This window comes from Lissotriton helveticus, chromosome 3_1 (assembly GCF_964261635.1).
Source record: "Lissotriton helveticus chromosome 3_1, aLisHel1.1, whole genome shotgun sequence".
NCBI lineage: Eukaryota > Metazoa > Chordata > Amphibia > Caudata > Salamandridae > Lissotriton > Lissotriton helveticus.
In genome coordinates, this window is record NC_136061.1 from 229671831 (window position 1) to 229695941 (window position 24111).

At 47.7% G+C, this 24111-nt stretch overlaps 1 protein-coding gene across 1 annotated transcript in view; it reads left to right on the forward strand.

Annotated features, from left to right (window-relative positions):
* ZZEF1 (zinc finger ZZ-type and EF-hand domain containing 1) overlaps nt 1-24111 on the forward strand; it is a 1627273-nt gene that overhangs the window by 605441 nt on the left and 997721 nt on the right. The window contains exon 25 of the mRNA XM_078679684.1: nt 6950-7092. Coding sequence (XP_078535810.1) covers nt 6950-7092 — 143 coding nt within the window. The remainder of the gene's footprint in view (nt 1-6949; nt 7093-24111) is intronic.

Here is a 24111-nt window from a genome sequence, read left to right on the forward strand (position 1 = left end):
AGCCAATACCCATAGTGGTCTTGGGCTCTAAGCCGGACTCAATCTAGGCATGGCTGCGCTACGATCGATCCTCTAGGGGCACAACCTATAACAATTCCTTCACACTTACCCTTACCACAAGGTAGAGCTTATACTTTACATCACATCTTTGGATTAGGTTTTGATAATAATGATTACGATGAAGGGGACAAATTCACCCCTCAATATGATGAGGGCAATCAGTATGCTAAACTACAGAATGCCAATGGTCTGAACACGTTCCCAGACACTGGGCTTGTCTCTCAGCCAGTCCTGCCAGTGAGGAGAGTGCCTGTTTTGTGATGGGCATGAGGTGGGCTGCAGAGGTCCTTGACGTGCAGCCTCCTACTCTGGAGGTTAGATCTAATGTCTTGACTGGGGTTCTTCAGCCTGTCGAGTCCCCCTCTGAACCGCTACTACCATTTAATGAGACCTTAACAGATAACCTCTTGGGCAGTTGGTCAAAGCCATGTTTAGCCCCCCCAGTTAATTTATAGGTAGCTCGTCAATACAGACCGGCACCCGAGAATCGTAACTTTATGATGCAACACCCTACGCCCTGCAAATCTTATTTTCCAACCTTCCACCTGCAGAGTCAACCCCAGCGCCTTTTCACAACTCCCCCTAGCTGTGGATCTAAGCGAATGGAAACTTGTCAAGCACATGCTTTCTTCGGCTGGCCTTGCTTTGCTATAACTTAATGCCAACTGCCTCTAACGCTGCTACAATCATGCATTATGGGATGCTGTTGATCAAATCTTACCGAAAGTTCCAGTGGATATACTGGTGTCTTTAGTCCTAACCATACAGGACAAAAGGATGCAGAAAAAGTTTGTATACATGTCTGGCCTCAACACAACTGGCTGATTGGGTTGAGCAATGGGCACGAGTGTGGTGCTTATGCGCCATGCCTGAATGAGGTATAGGGACTTATCTGGAGATGTCCAGGCATGTTTGATGGACATGTTAAGAAAGAGACTACCTTGGAACACTGTAAAGGAGAGTCTTGCCACAGAGTATTCTCTGGAGCTGTCTGCCTCTACTGTACAATTACCTCAGCAGTTTTACCCATTTTTTGGCAATGCTAGGGGTATTCAATACCACCAACACCAGATCTCACCGCAGACACAACAGCTAGCTCAGCCAGTTTGGCCATAGTACACAGAGACAATGTTGAGGATATTGGGGACAATGTTCAGCTCAGTACCCCGTGCCTCCAGCAACCACAACTGCAAAGACGCTTTAGTGTGTCCTTTTTGACACACACTGACCTTCTAGAAGGCAGGGTCAGACATTATCTCCAATGTTGGCAAAACATCACTTTGGACGCAAGGGTCCTCCAACTTGTCTAGTGGGTTACACCTTCCAGTTCCTTTCTACTCCACCACAATTGCCAACGCAGCTGCCTGAGGAACACATGTTCATTGTTCAGCAGGATATGCAGGCTCTTTCTGCCAAAGGAACCATAGAAAAGGTTCCAGCCTCAAAAGTAGGAATTAGGTGCTTCTCACTCTACTTCCTTGTCTCGAAAAAGGACAGAGGCCTTCGTCCTATTTTAGATCTATGCCCTCTCAATGCCTTAGTGTGGAAAGACTAATTCAAGATGCTCACACTCACCCAGGTTTCTCACCAGGCAGTCGTAGACCACCTCCAGACGATGGCCCACCTCCTTACACCTTTGGGGTTCACTATCAACATGCCAAACTTGACTCCTTCTCAGATCCACCCTTTCATTGGACCTATCCTGGATAAGGTGCTGTGTTGAAAAGTGCTGAAAGGAAAGTCTGGGACTTTGGGATATTATCCTTATATTTCAGCCAGTGATCTGACCTCATGAAGATGGTGTTGAGGCTTTTGGAGCTCCTGATCTCCGGTATCCAACTTGTCCAGCACGCCAGATGGCACATGCAAGCTCTGCAGTGGGATCTTAAGTCCCAGTGGGCCCAGCATTAAGGCTTAGCGTTGAAGGCCTTCACACCATCGGTCGAGGAGAGGCTTGTCTGGTACTCACAGACCACACCACTGTCATGTGGTACTGCAACAAACAGAAAGAAGTGGTGTCTGGAGCCTTGTGCCTGGGGACTCTTCCCATCTTTAAATGGGCATTGCTTTGGTTGTGAGGCACCTTGCGGGATATCTGAACACCAGATGAACAAACTCAGTTGCGCATGCCTAGCCGATTATGAATGGCAGTTGCACATGGAGATGGTGCAGTGCATATTCCAAAAATTTGGGGAACCCTGCTCGATCTTTTTACCACTGCTGAGAATGCACAATGTTTTTATTTTCTCGTGCTAGAGTTCCTTCTGCCTTTACCCGTCTTGGCTCAAATTCTGGAGAAGATCAAGACTGACTGACTTCAAGTCACCTTGTTGGTTCCATATTGAACCATGGAAGTGTGCTATACAGAATTGTTGGGCATGAGTACCTGTCTCCGATCAAGCAGCCGCTTTTTCAAGAATCTACGGTCACAGCAACAGGGCAGGGCCCGGCACCTGGGCCTTCTCACTTTTCACCTACATGTTTCAAGATTGAGTGGTGACTGGCATTCTCCTTTAATTTTCATACCAAAGTTGTTGATGTGATTGTCAGCCGACCATCCACCTTCAAAATCAGTGCATACCTGCCAAAGATAGCAACATATTTCCACACTGTGAGCTATCGCTCTTATGTGTCTCTTTACCCTGCCTCACCCTGCGAAAGAGGAGGAGAGACTGCATCGTTTGGCCCTCAAGACAGCGCTCAGGTGTTTCTATATTGATTGAATCGGGGACTATCGGATGGTTGACCAACTGTTTGTATGCTTCTTAGCAGCAAAGAAAGGCAAGACAAGGAAGTGCAGAAACTAACTAGGTGGATAGTCCTCTGCATTAAAATCTGCTATGTGCTAGCCTAGAAGCAGCTACCTCAAGGTTTGAAGCCTATTTCACTTGAACCAAGGAAGCTACTACAGCGCTAGCATGCAAAGTGCCTGTCCTGAATATCTGTCAGAGTGCTACATGGGCATAAGTGCACACATTAAAAAAAAACGATTGCCTTGACAGTCGGGTTCGCTGGAAGAGCATTTTGAACATTTGGTCCTGCCGAATCTATTGATTTAAGCTGTTTCACATTTATATTTAATCACAACGGCACCACATCCTCCAAACCTGGAGCTGAACCAATCGGCACCGGGGCTGAAGCCGCCGGCGACGCTGCGGAGGGCCCCACATGGCGCAAGGGATCCGCCGACGTCCTAGGAGGTGAAGGAGGAGAAGGAGAAGCCAGCGTGGCCTGCAAAGCCGCCGCATATGTCTCCATTTGGGCTCTCAACGCCCCCTCACCAGGGAACGGTTGATAGGGGGACGAAACGCTGGGCCACATCACCCGTGGAGAGAGCCCACGCCCCCAACAGACCAAAAACCAGCCCTCGGGGACAAACTGCGACACTTACCCACAGGGGAGCGACGCTTTTGAGGCACAGTAGATAGATGAGGACGACAACGACGGCCGCTCTGAAAAGCCTCCACAGAAGCTGAGCGAGGAGACAAAGCCGATCTGGACATGCAAGCCGAGAGGAGTTTCATGCGGCGTTCCCACCGCAACTTCGGCTTCAATTGCTGACACGCCTCGCAGTCCGTCGAGTTGTGATCCTCCCCCAAGCACCCCATACAAATGAGGTGAGGGTCCGTCGCCGACATCAAGCGTCCACAGGACGTACACGTTTTGAAGCCTGAAGGCATCCGCGCACTGTTCCCACAATACACCAAGATCGAAGGAAAAAGGGCCTAAACAGACTCAGAGCAAGAACCGGATCTGCGTCGCATGCGGAAAAGGAAAAAACTGATGTAGGCGCGCCGGGGTGGGACTTGTGACCTCGCTGACGTCACGTACGCGGGGGACGCCTGGGCGGAGCCGTGTGATGCTGTACCCCCGGCACGCAGGGATGCTGGGAAAAAGATTTCCGGATCCAGTCTCACGCCTGGGGATAATTCTACGTTAAGGAATCTGCGGCTAGAATAGTCTTTACCAGATACATCATTACCGAAGGAAAGTAACTCGTACTGCAGTGGTGGCTAACGGACCAGGATTGGGTCAACAGCAGATCCCTCTCCCTTCCCAAGCCAGAGTTCACAGTTGAGACGGATGTGTTACTACTGGGATGAGGCGGCCACATGGGAGAGGCAGAGATCAGAGGCCTCTAGTCTCCGCAGAGTCCGGGCTCCACATCAACCTTCTGGATTTTCAGGCGATTTGTATTACACTGAAGGCATTTCTTCCTTCTGTCAGAGGAAGAGTAGTGCAGGTGTTCATGGACAACACCACCGCCATGTCGTACTGCAACAAACAAGGCGAGGTGGGGTCGTGGACCCCATGCCAGGAGGCTCTTTGTCTCTGGACATGGCGGGAACATCGGGGCATGTCCCTGGTGGTTCAACACCTGGCAAGTTCCCTGAACGCCAGGGTGGATGAACTCTGCCGCCGGTGCATGGTGGATCACAAATGGCGTCTTCACTCGGAGGTGGTGGCAGGTCTCTTTCAGCAGTGGGGAGAGCCTTGGTTAGATCTGTTCGCCGCCGAAGAGAACACGCAATGTCAGCTGTTTTGCACGTTGGCATTTGCAAGGTGGCATTCACTAGGCAACGCTTATCATCGCGAGTGGAGTTGCGGTCTGTTGTACCCCTTTCTGCCTACACCACTTCAGCCCAGGGTGCTGAAGAAGATCAGGCGCGACCGGGCCCAAGTTACTCTTGTGGCTCCGGACTGGGTTAGAAGAGTTTGGTATCCCGAACTACTCAGTATGACCACCGATCCCCGATTCGTCTGCCTCTTCTGCAGGATCTTCTGTCGCAGCAGCAGGGGGACGGTCCTCCACCCGAACCTGTCCAGTCTCCACCTCTTTGCGTGGAGATTGAGCCGCGGCAGTTGATTCCTTTCGACTTGCCTCCTGAAGTCTGTGATGTCATTCTGGCAGCCAGGCGTCCCTCCACTAAGATGGCATACGCCTGCAGGTAGAACAAGTTTGTGGCATGGTGCACAGCAATGGCAGTGGATCCCTTTTCTGCCTCTCTTTCATAAGTCCTTCTGTTCCTTCTTTCTTTGGCCCAGGAGGGCTCTGTTGTAGGCACTATCAAGGGCTACCTTTCTGCTATTTCAGCCTTTCTAATGCTTCCTGATCAGCCCTCTCTTTTCAAGTCCCCTGTTGTAAATAGATTCCTCAAAGGCATTACTCATCTTTTCCCTCCTATTCCCTTTGTAATGCCACAGTGGGACTTGAACCTGGTTCTTACATACTTGATGTGCGCTCCCTTTGAGCCTCTTCACAACTGTCCTCTTCGTCTGTTAACTTTGAAGACTGCATTCCTGGTTGCCATCACCTCTGCCAGGAGGGTGAGTGAGCTCCAGGTTCTTTCTTGCAAGCCTCCTTTTCTGTCTGTCCATCCGGACAAGGTTGTGCTCAGAACACGTCCATACTTTCTGCCAAAGATTGTAACTGCCTTTCACATCGGGCAGACCATCACTTTTCCCACCTTCTTTCTGCATCCTTCCAGAGAGGAAGAGAGGCTCCACCATCTAAACCCAAAACGTGCGCTATCATTTTACCTGAATCGCACACAACAGTTCCGGGTGGATGGACAGCTTTGTTGGCTATGTGGGCGCCAAGAAAGGTCGGGCCGTACACAAGTGGACTATCTCCCGATGGGTCGTCTTGTGTATTAAAGCCCGTTATTCTCTGGCGAAGAAGGAGCCGCCGGTGGGGCTGCACGCCCATTCCACCAGGGTGAAGGCTGCCACATCTGTCAGGCAGCTACGTGGGCCTCGTTGCACACTTTTACTAAGCACTATTGCCTGGACAGCCAAGTCCTGAGAGACGGCTCCTTTGGCAGTACTGTTCTCCGGGACTTCCTGGTGTGATCTTGGTCCGCAGACCCACCCCCTGGGTTGGTATTGCTGGGGTATCTATTCTAAGGTAAGGAATCTTATCGCTACTTGTTTCTTTCAGATGAACAAGTTACTTACCTTTGGTAACGATATATCTGTAAGAAACATTAGTTCGTGATAGATTCCTCAACGCCCCACCCATCCTCCCCGTTCTGCGAACTGATTTCTAGGGTTACGTCATCCCTTTCAGGGCCCTAGTTTCAATGCACCAGTGGCCAATATCTTGCATGGCGCTGCGTTCCTGGCGTGGAAAGTCGTGTACAAAACGGACATCAGCGCGTGAGGGCGGCGTCTAAGTAGCTGCTGCTGCAACGTCATCTCAGCGACCAAAATGCCAACTACGGACGCGGAGCCGCACAACGCCGCCTCTAGACGTGCAGGGGTACTGCGGACAACTTTCCAGATCCAGACTGATGCCTGGTGGTAATTTTAAGGTAAGGAATCTATCACTAACTAATATTTCTTACAAATATATAGTTACTGAAGGTAAGTAACTTGTTCATTGGGCTCTGCCATTTTTTAAAATTATTGTTGAATACATTAAGCACTGGTGTTGTACAAAGACCGCAATCCTACATGTACAACACTGTCCGTGCTGAGGGATGTTTGGATATTTTAATGCAGTGCAAATGTAAAGGAATATAGATAAGAAACATGAATCTCTGAGCTTTAAATTCGCTCCAGATTTTAACCATAAATTTCAGTAGTTAAAATGATTGAAACCTCAAAGTGCTTGCTCAGTGGGGCTCAGAATACAAACTATTTTGTTTCTAAATTGCAGAAGAAATTATTTAGTTGTTTTCTTTAATTACATCTCGGAGTGAGCTCTAACATTTAAATTTGCATGAGTATACATACTCGCTATATAAATCATGCATACATGTGTATGAAAACCTGATGACATGCTATATATTGTTTTCTGTATTAATTTGAAAAATGTCTTTTGCTTAAATCATGTATGCAGTGACACATAGACTAATAGAGTTAGCTTTCATTTAATTTGTTTCAGAGTTGGGTACTGCTGCTGATGTGCCACCTGTAAAAGTTACATCAGTTCTTGCTTCTCCTTTATGGAAGCCTATTTTTAGGCATCAAATGAATACATCACAGAGTTGGTTCGTTGGTAATTCCAGTCATCAAGAAGCTGAAGAGGTATCTCGTTAAATATTGTTGATGGGTTGTTTTAATTCTACTGCCTTACTATCTTTTTTCTTGGCTTGAGATTTGTATTTCTTTGACAAACTTTCCATGTAATGCTTGCCAATATCATGTGCTTACTTTATGAAATGTGAAGTGCGATTATGAAGCTTTAAGGTATTCTAATTGAACAGTGCATTTCTTCACCAACAATTGATGTATTGCATTTACATATGGACTTTATTAATAGTGCCCCACAGAGCCCATCATACAAAAAAATCATACCTAACCAACACGGCAAGAAACATCAAACTTAAGTGCCCCTCTACCTCCCTCAGTTCAAATAGTGACGTTCATATACAAGTTACTCCTCTCCAGAGATCACATGTAGTTCTCTCTCAATGGAATACTTGAATTCTTATTTGAAGTTAATAAGAGTTCCAGCAAATTGTCTTGGGCTTCAACAGTAAGGTTAGTAGCTTGCCGCCAAAGGTACGTACAACACTGGGAGACGGAGTTCAAAATGCAAACTTCAGGCTGTAGAGTGCTCTTACTTGAGCGTGGAAATCATAACTGAAGGCTCTCTTCGATAGGCCAGGAGCAAATGTGTGCTTGTTGGTAGTGCCTGTTTCGTTTATCCAGCATACAGTAATAGTTTCCCTTGTGCAGGAAAGTTCACAAAGGAAGCCATTATGCAAGAAACCAATTGTTTGTGTTTTAGTACTGCTCTAAGTAAGATTTTAACAGGAATTATCAGTCTAACAGTGGGAGTAATTCAAAATGTGAAACTATAAAAGATTCTGTTTTGGACAAAGGAGTGTTCTCAGTACCAGAAAAGAGTATCAGTGAGTCACTCCGAATTATAAATGGATGATAGCATTAGTTGCAAAAGTTACATCTTTTAGAAAGGTGTGAGATTTGATCATTGTTGACGATTTCACCACCTATAGCTGTAAAATAAAATTGTTCTCCTTCTGGAGTAGAGTCACTTTTGTAATATTCATTGATGGGATTAATTGTAGTATTTCTTCAGTGTGCATTTCAGTACTTGACACAATTGTTCTTGGCTCCCTCTACCTGTCTGTAATAGAAACCCATTGACTGGACTTCAAGGACATGGAGAAACAATGTCCTTTTAAACAGATCTTTAACAATTAGATAAACCTGCCTCCGCATCAACATTTTCTACCCTGTTTTGAAGAGAAAAAAGTAGAATTACCATATAAATATCAGAGATTATACTTTTTTTTATATTTCATTTACACTTATAATACCCTTTCACTATGGTGAATAGGATTTTTTAAAAGTGATAACTTACTGCAAGTGCGGCACGACTTTGGTTAACACAGCTCATAAACCACTGTTGTGATGTACTACAGTTCAAGTGCGCCACTCAACTGTCTTCCGGCAGCCATTAAATGTCTAACAGCATTTGCCACAACAAAAAAGATTTCTCTGACGAACATCCAGTGCGGTGGACTACATTCTTATGTACTGTCTTTAAAAAAAAAAAAAAATATGTAAAGCTCAGTTCCTTTACTCCTCCCTGCTAACAAAATAATGTGAAACGCGACTAGCAATTGCCAGCTGAAAAGGATAGACCTGACAAGCAAAACCTCACGTTGCTTCTTTGTTCGCGCTGTATTGAAAAGCGAGAAACTGTTGAAGATTGAGCAGACTGTGATTGTGTCTGTCTACTCTCTACACAGATAATTCAAAGAGGAAAATCTGCAGGCATTTGCAACTGGGCAATTCTACCTCGTCATGCAAAAAGTTAAATACAAGGAAATACGTTAAAGAGCAAAGTACTTTTCAGTAGGAAAAGGCACAAATAAAAGGTGCCCAATTTTTAAACTTAGAAAGTTACAATATATAATTACAGGAACTTACCAGAATAAAATGCACCAAAGAAGTTGTTAAAGACCGTTCTTTAAGGTGTTCCTTGTTATAACAAATAATACATACACGTCTTCATTTATAGATGGCACACTGAAAGCTTAAGCTCAGTTAGACTCAAGTAAATAACCCAAAGTAAAATGATTTGCTGAGTCACAAACAGTACTACCAACCACTGCCAGCATACTACTACTCAAGTATAAAAAATACTGTATAAGATAGAAATGGCCTCCTAGAACTTTGCAGACTTAACAATGGAATTATTTCAGGACAAGAAATTAAAAAGAACATTTTTAAACTAATTAACAGACAATAGGAGGGCAAAGTAGATCATTAAAAGTACTGGATGAACCCATATCCGATTTCACCTGCTCTTTATCTAAACAAAGTTGAGAAGAATATGAACCATCAACTGTGCAAGGAATATCTGAAAGAGACACGTTAGTGATAGATTCCTTACCTTAGAATATCCCCAGACTGGATCCGGAATTTTTTTGCGTAGCAGTACCCATGCGCGTCGGAAGGCGTCGTCCGTGGGCGCCGTGATGACGCCGTCGGAGTACTTAGACGCCGCCTCCGCGTGCTGACGTCAGTTATTCTTTTTTCCGCGCCAGCAAGCGCTGATCCGGAAAAAGTGGTACCCTTAGTCTATTTTTTACGAAACTTTTTCGATCATTTTTGATCTGCTTCGAAGTCTGTACGACTCCAACGGTGCCGGTAGGGATGCCCGGGTTCAAACCCTGCGCCGACTGGGACCGACTGAGACCGACTGATGTCGGTTACCGACCCCCATCGCCGGTGTCTTCATTGCCTTGGCCTCGACCACGACGACAAGGACTGCTCCGACTGTCGAGCCCTGACGTCTAAGGCTAGGCGGGAGCGGTCCCGCAAGCGACTCGAGCTCCGGCAGTCAGCCCCGCGCCGCTCGAGGTCCCGGTCCGCGAGGAGGTCGAGGGACCGGTCGCGGGGTTGGAGCCACCACAGGAGTCATCCACTGTCTTCGGGCTCCTCAGGTAAGCACAAGAAGTTGAAGAGACGTCATCGCTCTTCTGACTTCCTCCCCCCCCTCCGACGCTCGCGCGATGCGGCTGGGGGTTCGGGAGACACCGCGAGCCGCAGGTGTTGCGGCCTGCTCCATACCCGCCGGTCCCTGGGCAGAACGCGACGCCGGGGGAGATTGATGACTTCCTCATGGCTATGAGGTCGCTCGCTCCTCCGTCGGGTTCCGCGGTGCCTTCGGGCCAAGCGGTCCCGACTGGGTCCCCACGCGGACCGGGTGCTTTGGCCCCGGCTACGTCGGGTGCTCCGGCCCCGGCGCCATTGGTCCCGACGCCGCAGGGCCCCACTGTATCCGGATCCGGGTCGCCGCCGGTCGACCTCACGACCTCGCCGCCGCCGGCCCCAAGGGTGTCACCCCCGGTGCCGTCCCAGGACGAGGCAATCCCTGGTCCTGCCCTCGGTTCGGGTCCGGCGTCAGAGCGGCGCCGCTCGGCGCCGATGGGAGATTTCTATTTCTATGACCTGGCCCCATCCTGTGAGCCTGAGTACCAGGCGATGGGTGACGAGGGGGGCCGGGAGGGGTCTGAGGACCCTCTGGCACGCGAGTGTCAGTATTCTACGGACTGGACAGGAGAGCTTGGGGATGGCAGTGGTCTGGACACTTCGCCCGACACTGGTTTTGTCTCCCCTCCTAGCGTGGCTACGGAGGAGGGGGCTGCCTATAGCGTGGTGCTGATGAGGGCGGCCAGGTCCTTGGGCCTTGAGCTCCCCGTCGCGGCCGGGAGGACTAACCTCCTCACTGAGGTCCTTAAACCGCAGGCAAGCTCGGCCGAGCCTTTGCTGCCGTTTAATGAGGCCCTATCAGACGTTCTTCTGGGCACTTGGTCCAAGCCTGCCACAGGTCAGCCTGTGGATAGGAACGTGGCCAGGCACCACCGCCCGGCTCCGAACGACCTCTAATACCCTGACTGCATTACCGTCTGCTCCCCCCGACCGGCAATCCAAGAGGTACGAGCAATACGGAAAGAGAGTATTCTCCTCCCTAAGTTTAGGATTGCGGTCAGTCAATACTGCATGCCTCTTGGGCCGCTACACCCACTCTCTGTGGGATACGGTCGAGGCCGTGCTGCCAGAATGCCCGGTGGAGGTCCGGGCTAAACTCGGCCATGCCCTTGTGGATGGTCGAGATGCGGCGTGTTATTCCATCCGGTGTGGGCTGGACACTACTGACTCACTGGGCAGAGCGATGGCAACGACAGTGGCGATTTGTCGCCACGCCTGGTTGAGATCTGCCAACTTCTCGGATGATGTGCAAAACACACTTATGGACATGCCGTTCGATGGTCGTCGCCTCTTTGGCGACAAGGCAGACCATGCGCTTGAGCGCTTTAAGGACTCCAGGGCTACGGCCAAGTCCTTGGGCCTCTCGGCCCGCGCCAGCAAACGGCTGCCTTTCGCTCCTTTCGTGGCCAAGGAAGGGGTGCACCCACACGTTCTGCCAGCCATGGGCCGCAGACTACCATCCAGCATCGTGGTGGACGTGGAAACCGCCGTGGCGGCGGTCGGGGACAACGGCGAGGCCAGTCCACACCTACCGCTGCAGCATCCGCCTCAAAACCCTCCTAGTCCGTGCTTTCAGGCCCATATGACGCCAGTGGGGGGGCAGGGTTCGCCATCACCACCACCACTGGCGCACTGTCACTTCGCAGTGTAAAAAACAACCTAGGCGGAGACAATGAATTGCCCACGCAATGGTGGTAAGACAGAGACTAAGACTGAACAGCTTCCAATTATGAGCTAAGTTTTATTAAACAATTTATTTTAAAAATTCATAAAGCGTAAACAGGTATATCACAAAAGGCACATACAAAAAAATGAAGAACCATTTATAAAATTATATTATAAAACCATTTTTTTTAAAAAACATTGAAAATTACAAATTAGACAAAAGTAAAAAATAACAATTGCAGATTCTTTAACAGTGAGATATAAGTTGTGTGTCGACGCGCGTTTCGGCGACCAGCGCCTTTCTCAAGACAGAATTCAATTTTCTGTAAATTAAGAGTATAGTTTAGTATACAAATTTTAAAAAATTCTATTTCTTTTGACAAAAGAAAAATTAACCATTAAACATAATTCATTTTAGACAAATTATTCAACATATCAAATTTAACAAAAAAATGCATCATTGAATTTTATCTTTAAAAAGATTAATTTCTTAATATATCAATATCAAAAAGGAAGCTGTGCAGAATAGCTAAGTCCTATATTTTAAACAATCAAGTACCCTATTAGAAAAGCGGTAGGATGGAGGCCTCTGTTTTAAACCACAATTTGGCTTAATTTTAAACAGAAAAAAGTAGTTTAATTGTGATAAAAGGTAGTTTGGTTATGGTAATTTATCATTGGTAAGGAAAACAACTTTACCATTAACACCATCTATTCCTTACCCTATTAATACACCTTAGACAAGTATGACGGGTCATACAGAAATCATAAAGATAATATGAAAACACTGACAAATAAGATAACAGTATTAGAACACCAAGACAATAGTAGGAAATGACAGCATAATGAAATAATAAAATTATTATGAAAGAATTTTAAACATTTGTAATAATATTTGTAGAAGCTATACTGTGCTTGTATCTCTAATATATTTTATGAATTGTTCGACAACATATACGTTGAATTGATTTAAACTGAAAAAGTATCATCTTTTTATCAGGGTATTCATAGCTTTTTCCAGTATTGCGTTTTTCAAAGGAGGCATCAAGCTATTTACGCGACTAATTCAACTCTTTTATTGTGTTATTCCATCCGGTGTGGGCTGGACACTACTGACTCACTGGGCAGAGCGATGGCAACGACGGTGGCGATTTGTCGCCACGCCTGGTTGAGATCTGCCAACTTCTCGGATGATGTTCAAAACACACTTATGGACATGCCGTTCGATGGTCGTCGCCTCTTTGGCGACAAGGCAGACCATGCGCTTGAGCGCTTTAAGGACTCCAGGGCTACGGCCAAGTCCTTGGGCCTCTCGGCCCGCGCCAGCAAACGGCTGCCTTTCGCTCCTTTCGTGGCCAAGGAAGGGGCGCACCCACACGTTCTGCCAGCCATGGGCCGCAGACTACCATCCAGCATCGTGGTGGACGTGGAAACCGACGTGGCAGCGGTCGGGGACAACGGTGAGGCCAGTCCACACCTACTGCTGCAGCATCCGCCTCAAAACCCTCCTAGTCCGTGCTTTCAGGCCCATGTGACGCCAGTGGGGGGCAGGGTTCGCCATCACCACCACCACTGGCGCACTGTCACTTCGGACAGGTGGGTGCTGCAAATCGTCCGAAGGGGCTACTCCCTCCCCTTCGAGGCGTCCCCTCCAGCCATACCACCGCAGTGCCACCGCGTGTCGGGGGATCACTTGAGACTTCTACAAGAGGAAGTTACGGCCTTCTTGGCCAAGGGGGCCATCGAGCGCGTTCCTGGGCCAGAAGTAGGGTGTGGTTGTTACTCCCACTACTTTCTGGTATCCCAGAAGGGCAAAGGGGGCCTACGCCCTATCTTGGACCTATAGAACGTCAACGGCTTCCTCCGGAAGGAGAAGTTCAAGATGCTGACATTGGCTCAGGTCTTAGCTGCCCTAGACCCTGGAGACTGGATGGTAGCATTGGACTTGCAGGACGCTTATTTTCACATACCCGTCCTGCCGGCCCACCGGCGTTACCTGCGGTTCACGGTAGGCCACGAGCACTTTCAGTTTACCGCGCTCCACTTCGGCCTTACCAGCGCCCCACGGGTGTTCACGAAAGTGATGGCTGTGGTCGCAGCTCATCTGCGCAGGTTAAGGGTTTCAGTCTTCCCCTACCTCGACAACTGGTTGTTGAAGGCGGGCTCGCCCCAGACAGTTGTCAGCCACCTCCAGACTATGGCTGACCTACTGCATCTGCTGGGGTTCTCAATCAATGTGCCGAAGTCACACCTGTGTCCCTCTCAGAAGCTCCTCTTCATCGGGGCGGTTCTAGATTCAGCGCAGTTTCGGGTTTATCCTCCCGAACAGCGGGTTCGGGATATTCAGGCTCTGTTTTCCGATCTTTCAGCCTTTATCCTGAGTCTCGGTTAGGTTGACGCTGCGGCTTCTGGGGCTGATGGCCTCCTGCATCGTTCTGGTGCATCACGCCAAGTGACGGATGCGGGCTCTGCAGTGGGACCTGAAGTTTCAGTGGGCCCAGCATCAGGGTAACTTGTCCGACCATGTCTTGATCTCGGAGGGCACTGCAAGATAGTTGCAGTGGTGGCTCACAGACCGCGATTGGGTCAGCGGCAGATCTCTCTCCCTACCCCAACCGGAGCACGTAGTTGTGACAGACGCGTCCCACCAGGGCTGGGGGGGGGGCCACATGGGAGAGGCGGAGATCAGAGGCCTCTGGTCTCCGGCGGAGTCCCAGCTCCACATCAACCTTCTGGAACTGCGGGCGATCCGACTTGCACAGAAGGAATTCCTCCCCTCTGTCCGGGGGATTGTAGTGCAGGTGTTCACGGACAACACCACCGCCATGTGGTACTGCAACAAACAGGGCGGGGTGGGGCCGTGGACCCTATGCCAGGAGTATCTGCGCCTCTGGCAGTGGCTGGAACATCAGAGCGTGACCCTAGTGGTTCAACACCTGGCAGGTTCCTTGAACACCAGGGCGGACGAACTCAGCCGTCGGTGCATGATGGATCACGAATGGCGTCTGAGCTCGGACGTGGCGCAAGGCCTCTTTCAGCAGTGGGGAGAGCCTTGGTTAGATCTATTCGCCACAGAAGAGAACGCGCAATGTCATCGGTTCTGCATGTTGGAATTTCCAAGGCGGCACTCGCTCGAAGGCGCTTTTCATCGCGAGTGGAGTTGCGGTCTATTGTACACCTTTACACCTATACCACTTCTGCCCAGAGTGCTGAAGAAGATCAGGCGCGACGGGGCCCAGGTTATCCTTGTGGCTGTGGACTGGGCACGAAGATATTGGTAACCAGAGCTACTCAGCATGTCTGTCGATCCCCCGATTTGTCTGCCTCTTCGGGAGGACCTTCTGTCGCAGCAGTAGGGGACGGTCTTCCAGCCGAACCTGCCCAGTCTCCAGCTCCTTGCTTGGAGATTGAGCGGCGACAGTTGAGGCCATTTGACTTGCCTCCTGAAGTCTGTAATGTCATTCTGGCAGCCAGGCGTCCCTCCACAAAGTCGGTATACGCCTGCAGGTGGAACAGATTTGTGGCATGGTTCACAGCAAAGGCTGTGGATCCACTCTCTGCCCCCCTTTCTGAGGTTCTCCTCTTCCTTCTTTCTCGTGCCCAGCAGGGCTCTGCTCTGGGCACTATCAAGGGCTACCTTTCTGCCCTTTCCGCCTTCTTAAGGCTACCTGATCAGCCATCTTTGTTCAAGTCCCCAATTGTAAATAGGGTTTTGAAGGGCATCATACACATGTTCCCTCCTGTTCCATTCGTGATGCCTCAGTGGGACTTGATCCTTGTACTTACTTATCTGATGCGTGCTCCCTTTGAGCCACTTCATAACTGTCCTCTCCACCTTCTTACTCTGAAGACTGCTTTCCTGGTTGCCATCTCCTCTGCCAGGAGAGTGAGTGAGCTCCAGGCTCTTTCTTCCAAACCTCCTTTCCTTTCTGTCCATCCGGACAAGGTTGTGTTGCGGACAAGACCCTCTTTCCTGCCCAAGGTAGTCACAGCCTTACACATCGGGCAGTCCATCACCTTGCCCACCTTCTTTCCGCCTCCTCATCCCTCGAAAGAGGAAGAGAGGCTCCACCGTCTGGACCCAAAACGAGCGCTCTCATACTATCTGGATCACACACGCCAGTTCCGGGTGGATGACCAACTCTTTGTTGGTTACGTGGGCGCTAAGAAGGGACGGGCGGTGTTGTGCATCCAGGCATGCTACTCTTTGGCTAAAAAGGAACCTCCTGTTGGGCTGAGGGCCCATTCCACTCGGGCCACGGCGACTACTACTGCCCTGGGCCGGGGAGTCCCCTTGCAGGACATTTGTCAGGCAGCTGCGTGGGCCTCGCTGCACACGTTCGCAAGACACTACTGCCTGGACAGCCAAGTCCGGAGGGATGGCTTCTTTGGCTGTTCCGTCCTCCAGGACTTTCTGGTGTGATTATTGGTTCGCAGACCCACCACCGGGGTTTTTATTGCTGGAGTATCTATTCTAAGGTAAGGAATATATCACTAACGTGTCTCTTTCAGATGCACAAGTTACTACTTGTGTAACGATATATCTGTAAGAGACATTAGTTAGTGATGAATTCCTTACCGACCCACCCATCCTCCCCGTTCTGCGAACCGATATCTAGGGTTAAGGTCATCCCCTTTCAGGGCCCTAGTTTCATGGCACCAGCGTTGGTTTTTATCATGGCTCTGCGTTTCTGGCGCGGAAAAGCTGTGTATAAGAACTGACGTCAGCACGCTGAGGCGTCGTCTAAGTACTCCGACGACGTCATCACGGCGCCCACGACGCCGACGACGGACGCAGAGCCGCGGACGACGTCTACCAACGCGCATGGGTACTGCTACGAAAAAAAATTCCGGATCCAGTCTGACACCTGGGGATATTCTAAGGTAAGGAATCTATCACTAACTATTGTCTCTTACAGATATATCGTTACACAAGTAGTAACTTGTGCATAAAGAAGCTTAGGCAGACATTTATTTGTGATAGAATTTCCATACACTGTAGGAAGCTGGCTGTCTCTGTATAGTGCACTAAAAAGAAGTACACTGTGTAAGGGGTCCAGTGAGTCCCTCATTGGCTGACAGAGGCAAAAGAAGATAATACTAACGCTCTATGTGTGGTAGTGTGGATGAGCAGTTGGGCTTATCAGAGAGTGGTACTTATTGTACTCACAGAGGCTGTTAATATGACACCCCCTCAAAGAATAAATCCGTGATCAATTTAGAAAAATAACACTTATTTGTGTATATTTTAACAAACCAATAACTTTGTTCAATGGTAAGCACTGTTTGAAAAATAGTTCACAGTTGTGCTCAGTTACGCACAATGGATTCCTACGGGAGGAAAAGCAGAAATGCATAGAAAATCGGGCAGACGGTTCTAAGGGTTCACCTTCTTTGTTCGGAGTGGTAGTAAGCCAAAGTCCAACGTTCTGCCAGCGGTTTATCTGAAGAGTACCGGATTCGACTGGGAGAACACTGCTGAAGGCATTGATAAATGAGGTGCTAAGAAGAAGGGGGGGGCCCCACAGAGAAACAGACAGGCTGCAAATTAAGACTTGTAGACCAGTCTGAGAGCTCCCAAGCGGAGGCTCAGATCGCAAGGGACTCAGAAGCACAGCCAGTTTGTTGTTACCCAGGCCTGGTGGGTTTGGTACTGAGCAGGTAGGACGGCTGGAATCTGTGAGCAAAGGTGATCTTTACGGTCAGGAGCAGACAGTTGGCAGGAACGATTTCAGGACTGCTGGGCCACTCCAAGAGTCGGTCTCAGGGATGCTGAGGTCCCTTGACAGTTGTTGGCTTCCTGGGAAGTTGGAGTCCTGACTGGACTCTTGTGGTTGGTCTTGATGCAGGGTGTCAGGTACCTCAGAGATTGGTACTGCGTGGCTCTGGTTAGTCCTGGTGCCTCCACACTTGAGGGGGAGACAGATCTGACCTTCCAGAGCATGAGTGCCTCTTTCTGGTTGGTTGCTGCGTTGGTCGGGCTGGTGAGCCACAAGTCTGGACCGGACTGTGTGGTTTTCAGTGCCTGTGGACTGCAGGGGAGTAGCCCCTGTACTCCAAGGGAGTTCTTGGCAATTGGCGGAGGCTGGTGTTCCTCTGGGGATCCTAGAGGCCACACAGCAGCAGGACCAGACAGTTCACCTCGATTGTGGAGTCTTGAAGCGGTAGGCAGGGTTTGTGCCAAAACTCCTCGGCAGGGTCTCCATCCTTGGGTTCAGCAGCTCTTCTTTGTCCTTTTCTTCTTTAAATCAGTTTAATCTAAAATTCTGGGTCAAGGGGTTCAATTTATGGGTCTTAAGGGGAGTACCAGATAGCAGCCAATAGGCTACCTACCTTTGGGTGACTAAACCCTCTAAATGACCACTTCCTGTGGGATGTGAGCATAACCCTGACCCTAATGGGCTAAATTTCTCAACACAAGATGGAGGATTCTAAAAAGTGGGTTCCTCATCAGCTGCCCTACCTTAGGGGTGGTGCTGGCTAGGTGTGGGCCTACCTCCTAATCTAACTAATTTTCCCATCTGTCCTTCCGCCGAAAACTGGGGTCAGGACAGGGGGGTTGGTATCTTTCACTATCTGGAGAGGCCTGGGTTGCTTTTCAAAGGCGGCATGTTCTTTGAAGCTCCCCACCCTGGAAGGCAATGCCTGCTTTGACAATGTATGAACATCTCCGCCCAGAGCAGGCTTTGTTCCTGGCCTGTGGGAGCGAAGGCTTTCACCCCAGGTGTCCAGAAACATGTCTAGTGATGGCAGGCTGGCTGAGACCAGTCGGCAACCACACTTGTCAGTCGTTGGTAGGTTTTCAGGGGGAACCTCTAAGGTGCACTCTGTGTGTACTTATTAATAAATTCGACACTGGCATCAGTGCAGGTGTATTAAGACGAGATGTTTGGTATCAAACATCTTGGATTACAGTTAAGCCATCATGGAGAGGGGACTTCATAATGACCAGTGTCCAGCCCATGTACTCGTTATGGTTTCCCTGTTCACTTACAGTGTCTAAGAATGGACTTCAATATAGATAGGGTGGTCCCTGACCAGATTGGAATTATTAAAAAACAGTTTCAATAGAAAAACAATTAATGACTAAATTATTTAACAGAACACTATTGTTTATTCACATTGTGTTTGTGAGTTTTTCATTGCATTCTTTCTTTTTTACTTTTTACATTATTATACACATAAATAACATTTTTCAGTGCCCACTATACAGGGAAAGGGGAGGGTTTTGTGCAGTGATCAGGGATAGGTGCAAATAAGGGAAAGTGACAAGTCAATTGTAAATTTCTTTTAACAATAGACAATGGCTTCTCACAGGAGCCATACAGGAGTACATCCAGAGTTCTGTTGGCATAATTATCGTAACATCACATTACAACCGGTGTTCATAATCACACTCTAGTCATGTGTTCCAGTATAAAAGTCAACGTTTCGACCCTAGTCGTAGGGATGATGTCCCTTACATGGCGGGTCTTCTTCAGGACACGGGGGAAGGGGTGGGCATGCCCTATAGGGAAAGATTATTAAAATGAATAAAAATCCAATTAATGGGGAAATGCACACAGAGATACAGCAAAGTTACATCAATAGGACAGGGCCAATGGAAATCATGCTGGTCCGTGTAAAAGCAAGTTTAATCAGGCTTGGGCTATGGTCATGTCCCTGGGTTCAATACATGCTTAAGTATGAGATTCTAATTACGGACAAAATGTCAGAGACCAGATACCGTGGATGGGGCAACATTATTACAAGAATGTCAAAACATTGCCGGTCTTGTGGTGGATTGTCAAGATTTACCTTATCTAAGAACAAGGAGCTGCCTCCAAATTTCGTTTCCTGTAAAGAAATATATGGATACTAGTTGTAGAGTCATTAACATGGGTTCCCTATCTGGCAATATAACTTATGGATCTAAATCGTATTTACCTTCCCGATGATCCAGTAGGCTCTTAATTTATGTAGGGCACCTAAAGGGAAGAAAAGGGGACCATGAGTATTATCATATTCCCACAGATCACTGGGCAGTGATTCAGTTAGTAACACAGGGAAAATTACCTGTTTCTTAACATGAGTGCGTGAGCCAGGGTCCGTATTATTCCATGACTCTGCCCCTGGGGAACGAAATAGGAGCAAAAAATTATTTAATTAGGTCTCCCGACTTCCTACCAGTAATATCTACAACCAAACGGAGTCGGAACGGTAGGGTGGCCATAGGTACCTGAAAAATCGGGTCGTACAACCGCGTCCCTGGCAGTCTCCTGATGATTGCGAGCTCGTCTGGCGTTCTGCACCGCATATGTAAAAGCGGGTAGACTTCCGCGTCGCGTGATCGCGGTAGACATGGTAGACAGACTAAACCTGTCTCCATGGTAACCTGCATATGCCTCGGAAGGGAGAGACAGGATATTTCTATGCATCTCATGAATGCAAATGGGATTCCAGAGTTATGCCATTAAGTGGACTTAATCCCGATATATGTGGTGCGGCATGATCTGACAGCTATTGAGTGTAATTGATCATGTAATTAAAAAGGGTGTGCCAAAAGCGCCCATCTTCCTTAAAAAACATTCGGTAAACACATGTAAAAATCAATAGGCATGTCTACGTTGCCACAATATAGTCTAAGGGTCGGACCACTTAACCGCTTCACAGGTTATTATGGTAGTTTTGGATAAAAGACCACCTTATTGTACTCTCGATGTACTAGTAGATCTCATTGCTTTTTGATATTTAAGTTCTCATAATCATGAGGAAACATTCACTCGACATTACCACATTATTGTTTGAAACTAGACCACGTAACTGCCTCGCAGGGTATTATAGTAGTCTAGAAGGAAGACACCCAGATGTGCTCTTGAACTGTTTATTGACCGCCTAACTACCTCGCAGAGCGTTATAGCAGTCTAATAAAGTATGGTGTATGATTGTATTGTTGCATGTACATGATTTCATTATACCTAACAGTGAGGTATGGAACAAATGGTTAGTTAAAATAGGGTAAGGTATAGGATGTAGGAAATTCTCGAGACCCTATTTTGTGTGTATGAGGGTGCGTTACAGATAGAGTGACCCTACATTGTTGCCATTTGTATGAAGCTACTGTCCAATTCGTTCAGTCCCTCATTGATAGAATTGAAACGGGTGATCCACTTCATCTCCCGCAGGTTCAACAATGAGCTGATGTTACCTCCCCTAGGGCCAAGGTTCACTTTCTCCAAGACGATCCACTTGAGACAGTCCGGTCCGTGTCCCTGTATTTTGCAATGGTCCACCAATGGGGCACCTACAGTTTCACATCTGATTCGACTGTTATGTTGAAGAATCCTACACCTCACTTTCTGTTGTGTTTGCCCTACATATATCATCTCGCAGGGACATAGAATGCAGTAAATAACATTCATGCTGTTGCAGTTTGTGTAGTCCTTAAGGATAATTCTGTGGTGTTTAAAGACAAACTCTTTCGTTTGAATCGTATTGGCACAAGCTTTACAATTGCACACCTGTGGTGTTCAACAATGGGTTGTAGATTCCACATTGACGTTAGTGACGGCGGTGCTGGTGTCTCTAGGTATGAGCAGACCACGTGTTCAGAAAAGCAAAAAATATTTGTGAACGAATGCAGCGGTGGATCATTCCCGACATCATCGCTGATCAAGTTCCAGTGTTTATTAACGATTTTCTTAATCTCATTACTTTTAGTAGGGAAAGTCGTAACACATATTAGACGGTCCGCCTCAGGTTCCTCTCTTCTGCTTCCTTGTAGGAGGGATTCGTGGGGACTGAACCAAGCTCTTTTTCTCGCTCGTTTGACCATCCTTTTTGGATATCCTCGGTCCACCAGACGTTGAATTAAGTCTTCGGACTCTGCCATATAGTTCTCTTTCATGGAGCAATTCCTTCTTATGCGTAGAAATTGCCCAAAGGGCAAGTTATCTCTTAATGCTCTGGGGTGGTGGCTAGAATATTGTAATAAAGAGTTCCTCCCCGCGGGCTTTCTGTATAGTGTGGTACATAACTTCTCTTCTTCCACATAAATAGACAGATCCAAAAAGTTAATGGTAGTGGGACTGGATTCAACAGTGAACTGTATGTCGGGGGACCTTTCATTCAGCCACGTATGAAATTCTGTTAGCTCTGTCTGTCCTCCTTCCCAAATCATGATGATGTTGTCTATATAACGCATCCATGTTTTTATCTTAGATCTGTATGGGTTCGAGATACTAAGTACAAAATGTCGTTCATATGTTGACATGAAGATAATAGATAAATCTGGGGCAAAGGCCGCCCCCATAGCTACTCCTTTTGTCTGTATATAGTATTCATTCTGGAACACAAAATGTTTTCGCATCATGGCGATTTTTAGCAATAAGATAATGCATTTTTTAGGTACAAAAACTGGAGCTGTTCTTTGGTCAAGAGCCATAGTAATCACTTCAATGGCTTCCTCTTGGGGAATGCTTGTGTAGAGGGAAACGATGTTACTGGTCACCAGAAGTTGCCTTGTCGGGTCAAACGGTAACAGGTCCACAATGGTAATCGTGTGGGTGGTGTCTCGTAGATAGGTTTCAGTAGCTTCTGCAATGGGTTTTAAAAAGAAATCAATGTATCGACACAAAGGTTCCAGTAGAGAGCCACAACCAGAGACTATCGGGCGCCCTGGTGGGCTTGTCATGTCTTTGTGTATTTTGGGTAATGTATATTTAGTTGGTGTCCGGGGATTTTTCTGGTTAAGATATTGGAATTCTTGCTCTGATAAGAACCCTTGTTCCAGTCCTTCTTTGGTCACACGCATTATTTCTACTGCCAGATCTTTTGAGGGGTCGCCTGGGAGTTTTTTTATAACTCACACCATCAGTCAGTTGTTTCATCACTTCTGCTTTGTATTTGCAGGTATCCTGTATAACAATGGCTCCGCCTTTGTCGGCCGGTTTAATGACGACCTCCTTATTTCCTTTTAGACTCTGAAGGGCAAGTTTTTCATTCCTGCTTATGTTGAATTGGGCGTATTTCTTCTTTTGTAGAATAGCTTCAACATCCCTCAGCACAACTGATTCATATGCTAGAATCTTTTTTGTCATCATATGGGCCGGTGGTACATATGTAGAAGGGACTCTCAGTCCAGTGTGTGACTTTATGCTTGTTGATGGTGAATTCCTGAAATGATACCTTAGTCTCACTTTACGAAAGAATTTGTATAGTTCTGTCTTGATGTTGAATGCATTAGGTATTGCCGTCAGTACATAGGATAGACCTCTACTGAGCACCTTGACTTCACTGTCAGTCAGGATGTGGCTCGATAGATTGACCACGGGGCTTTTTTTTACCACCTGTAGTTCTTGCGGCGGGTCGACCTCTCTCCATGTTCTTCCGGGTTGAACCTGACTTGTTTCTGGCCTCGTCCCCGATTGCCATCTCAGTCGCCGCTGTTGTTCTGTTGCCCTCTGTTGGTTCCTCTGGGGAAGGGACAACCAAGTCCTCGTGGGGGTCTCCATGTTCCCTGGTCTAAAAAAGGCTGTGGTTGTTGGTAGTTGTAGACTTGGTATGTATAATTGCCACTGGAACCTGCCTGTTCGGTATCCCCTTCCGAACTATAAGATGAATCGGAAAAGGTAGTATAGTTGCGTCTGCCTCTATATCCACACGTCCTCTATTGGTAAAGCGACCTTGATTATCCTGTCTGTAAAAATCCTCTTGTAGATAGGGATACGTATTCTTCTTGTCGTACAGTCGAATATCCCTGGCCAGTTTATTTAGTTTTCTAGTTTGTGTAGTAATGTCGAACTCCTTGAGTGTGGCATCCAGTTTTTTCAGTGCTTCCTTTGCGTTGGTAAGGGATGGATCACCTTCAATTTCAGCCTTCAGAATGGCAATCTTGTCTTGAAGGATTTTGATTTGTTCCGCCGCCGTCTCTACCCGCAGCACCATCCAGTGCCGGGAGCAATTGTTGGCGACGAAACTAAACCCTTCACAGAATTTCGGTACATCCACAAAAATTGCAGGTTCTATTTTTATTTGCAATCCAGTGGGAATAATATGTGCCTGAAGATATTGGGTTAATAGATGTCCATGTAATCTGGTCCTTATCAATTTCTTTTCCAAACGCTCTAAGCGTGCAATTTTGTCATTCAAAGTAAATTCAATCCCAGGTGTACAATCTGACAGAAAATTGCTGGCCCGGTTCTGTATGAGTTGCTTAATGTAATCCTCTGTGTATGATGAAGTTTCCGTGTCCACCATAGTGGATCTGAGTGAAATCTCGAAGGAAGGAAAGAGGACCTCACAGGTAAGCTCCTGCGCTGAATATGTTACAAAATGAGGGGTCAACCCAGAGGGTCAGAGGGACCTGGGTAGTTAAACAATATAGATAGGGTGGTCCCTGACCAGATTGGAATTAATAAAAAACAGTTTCAA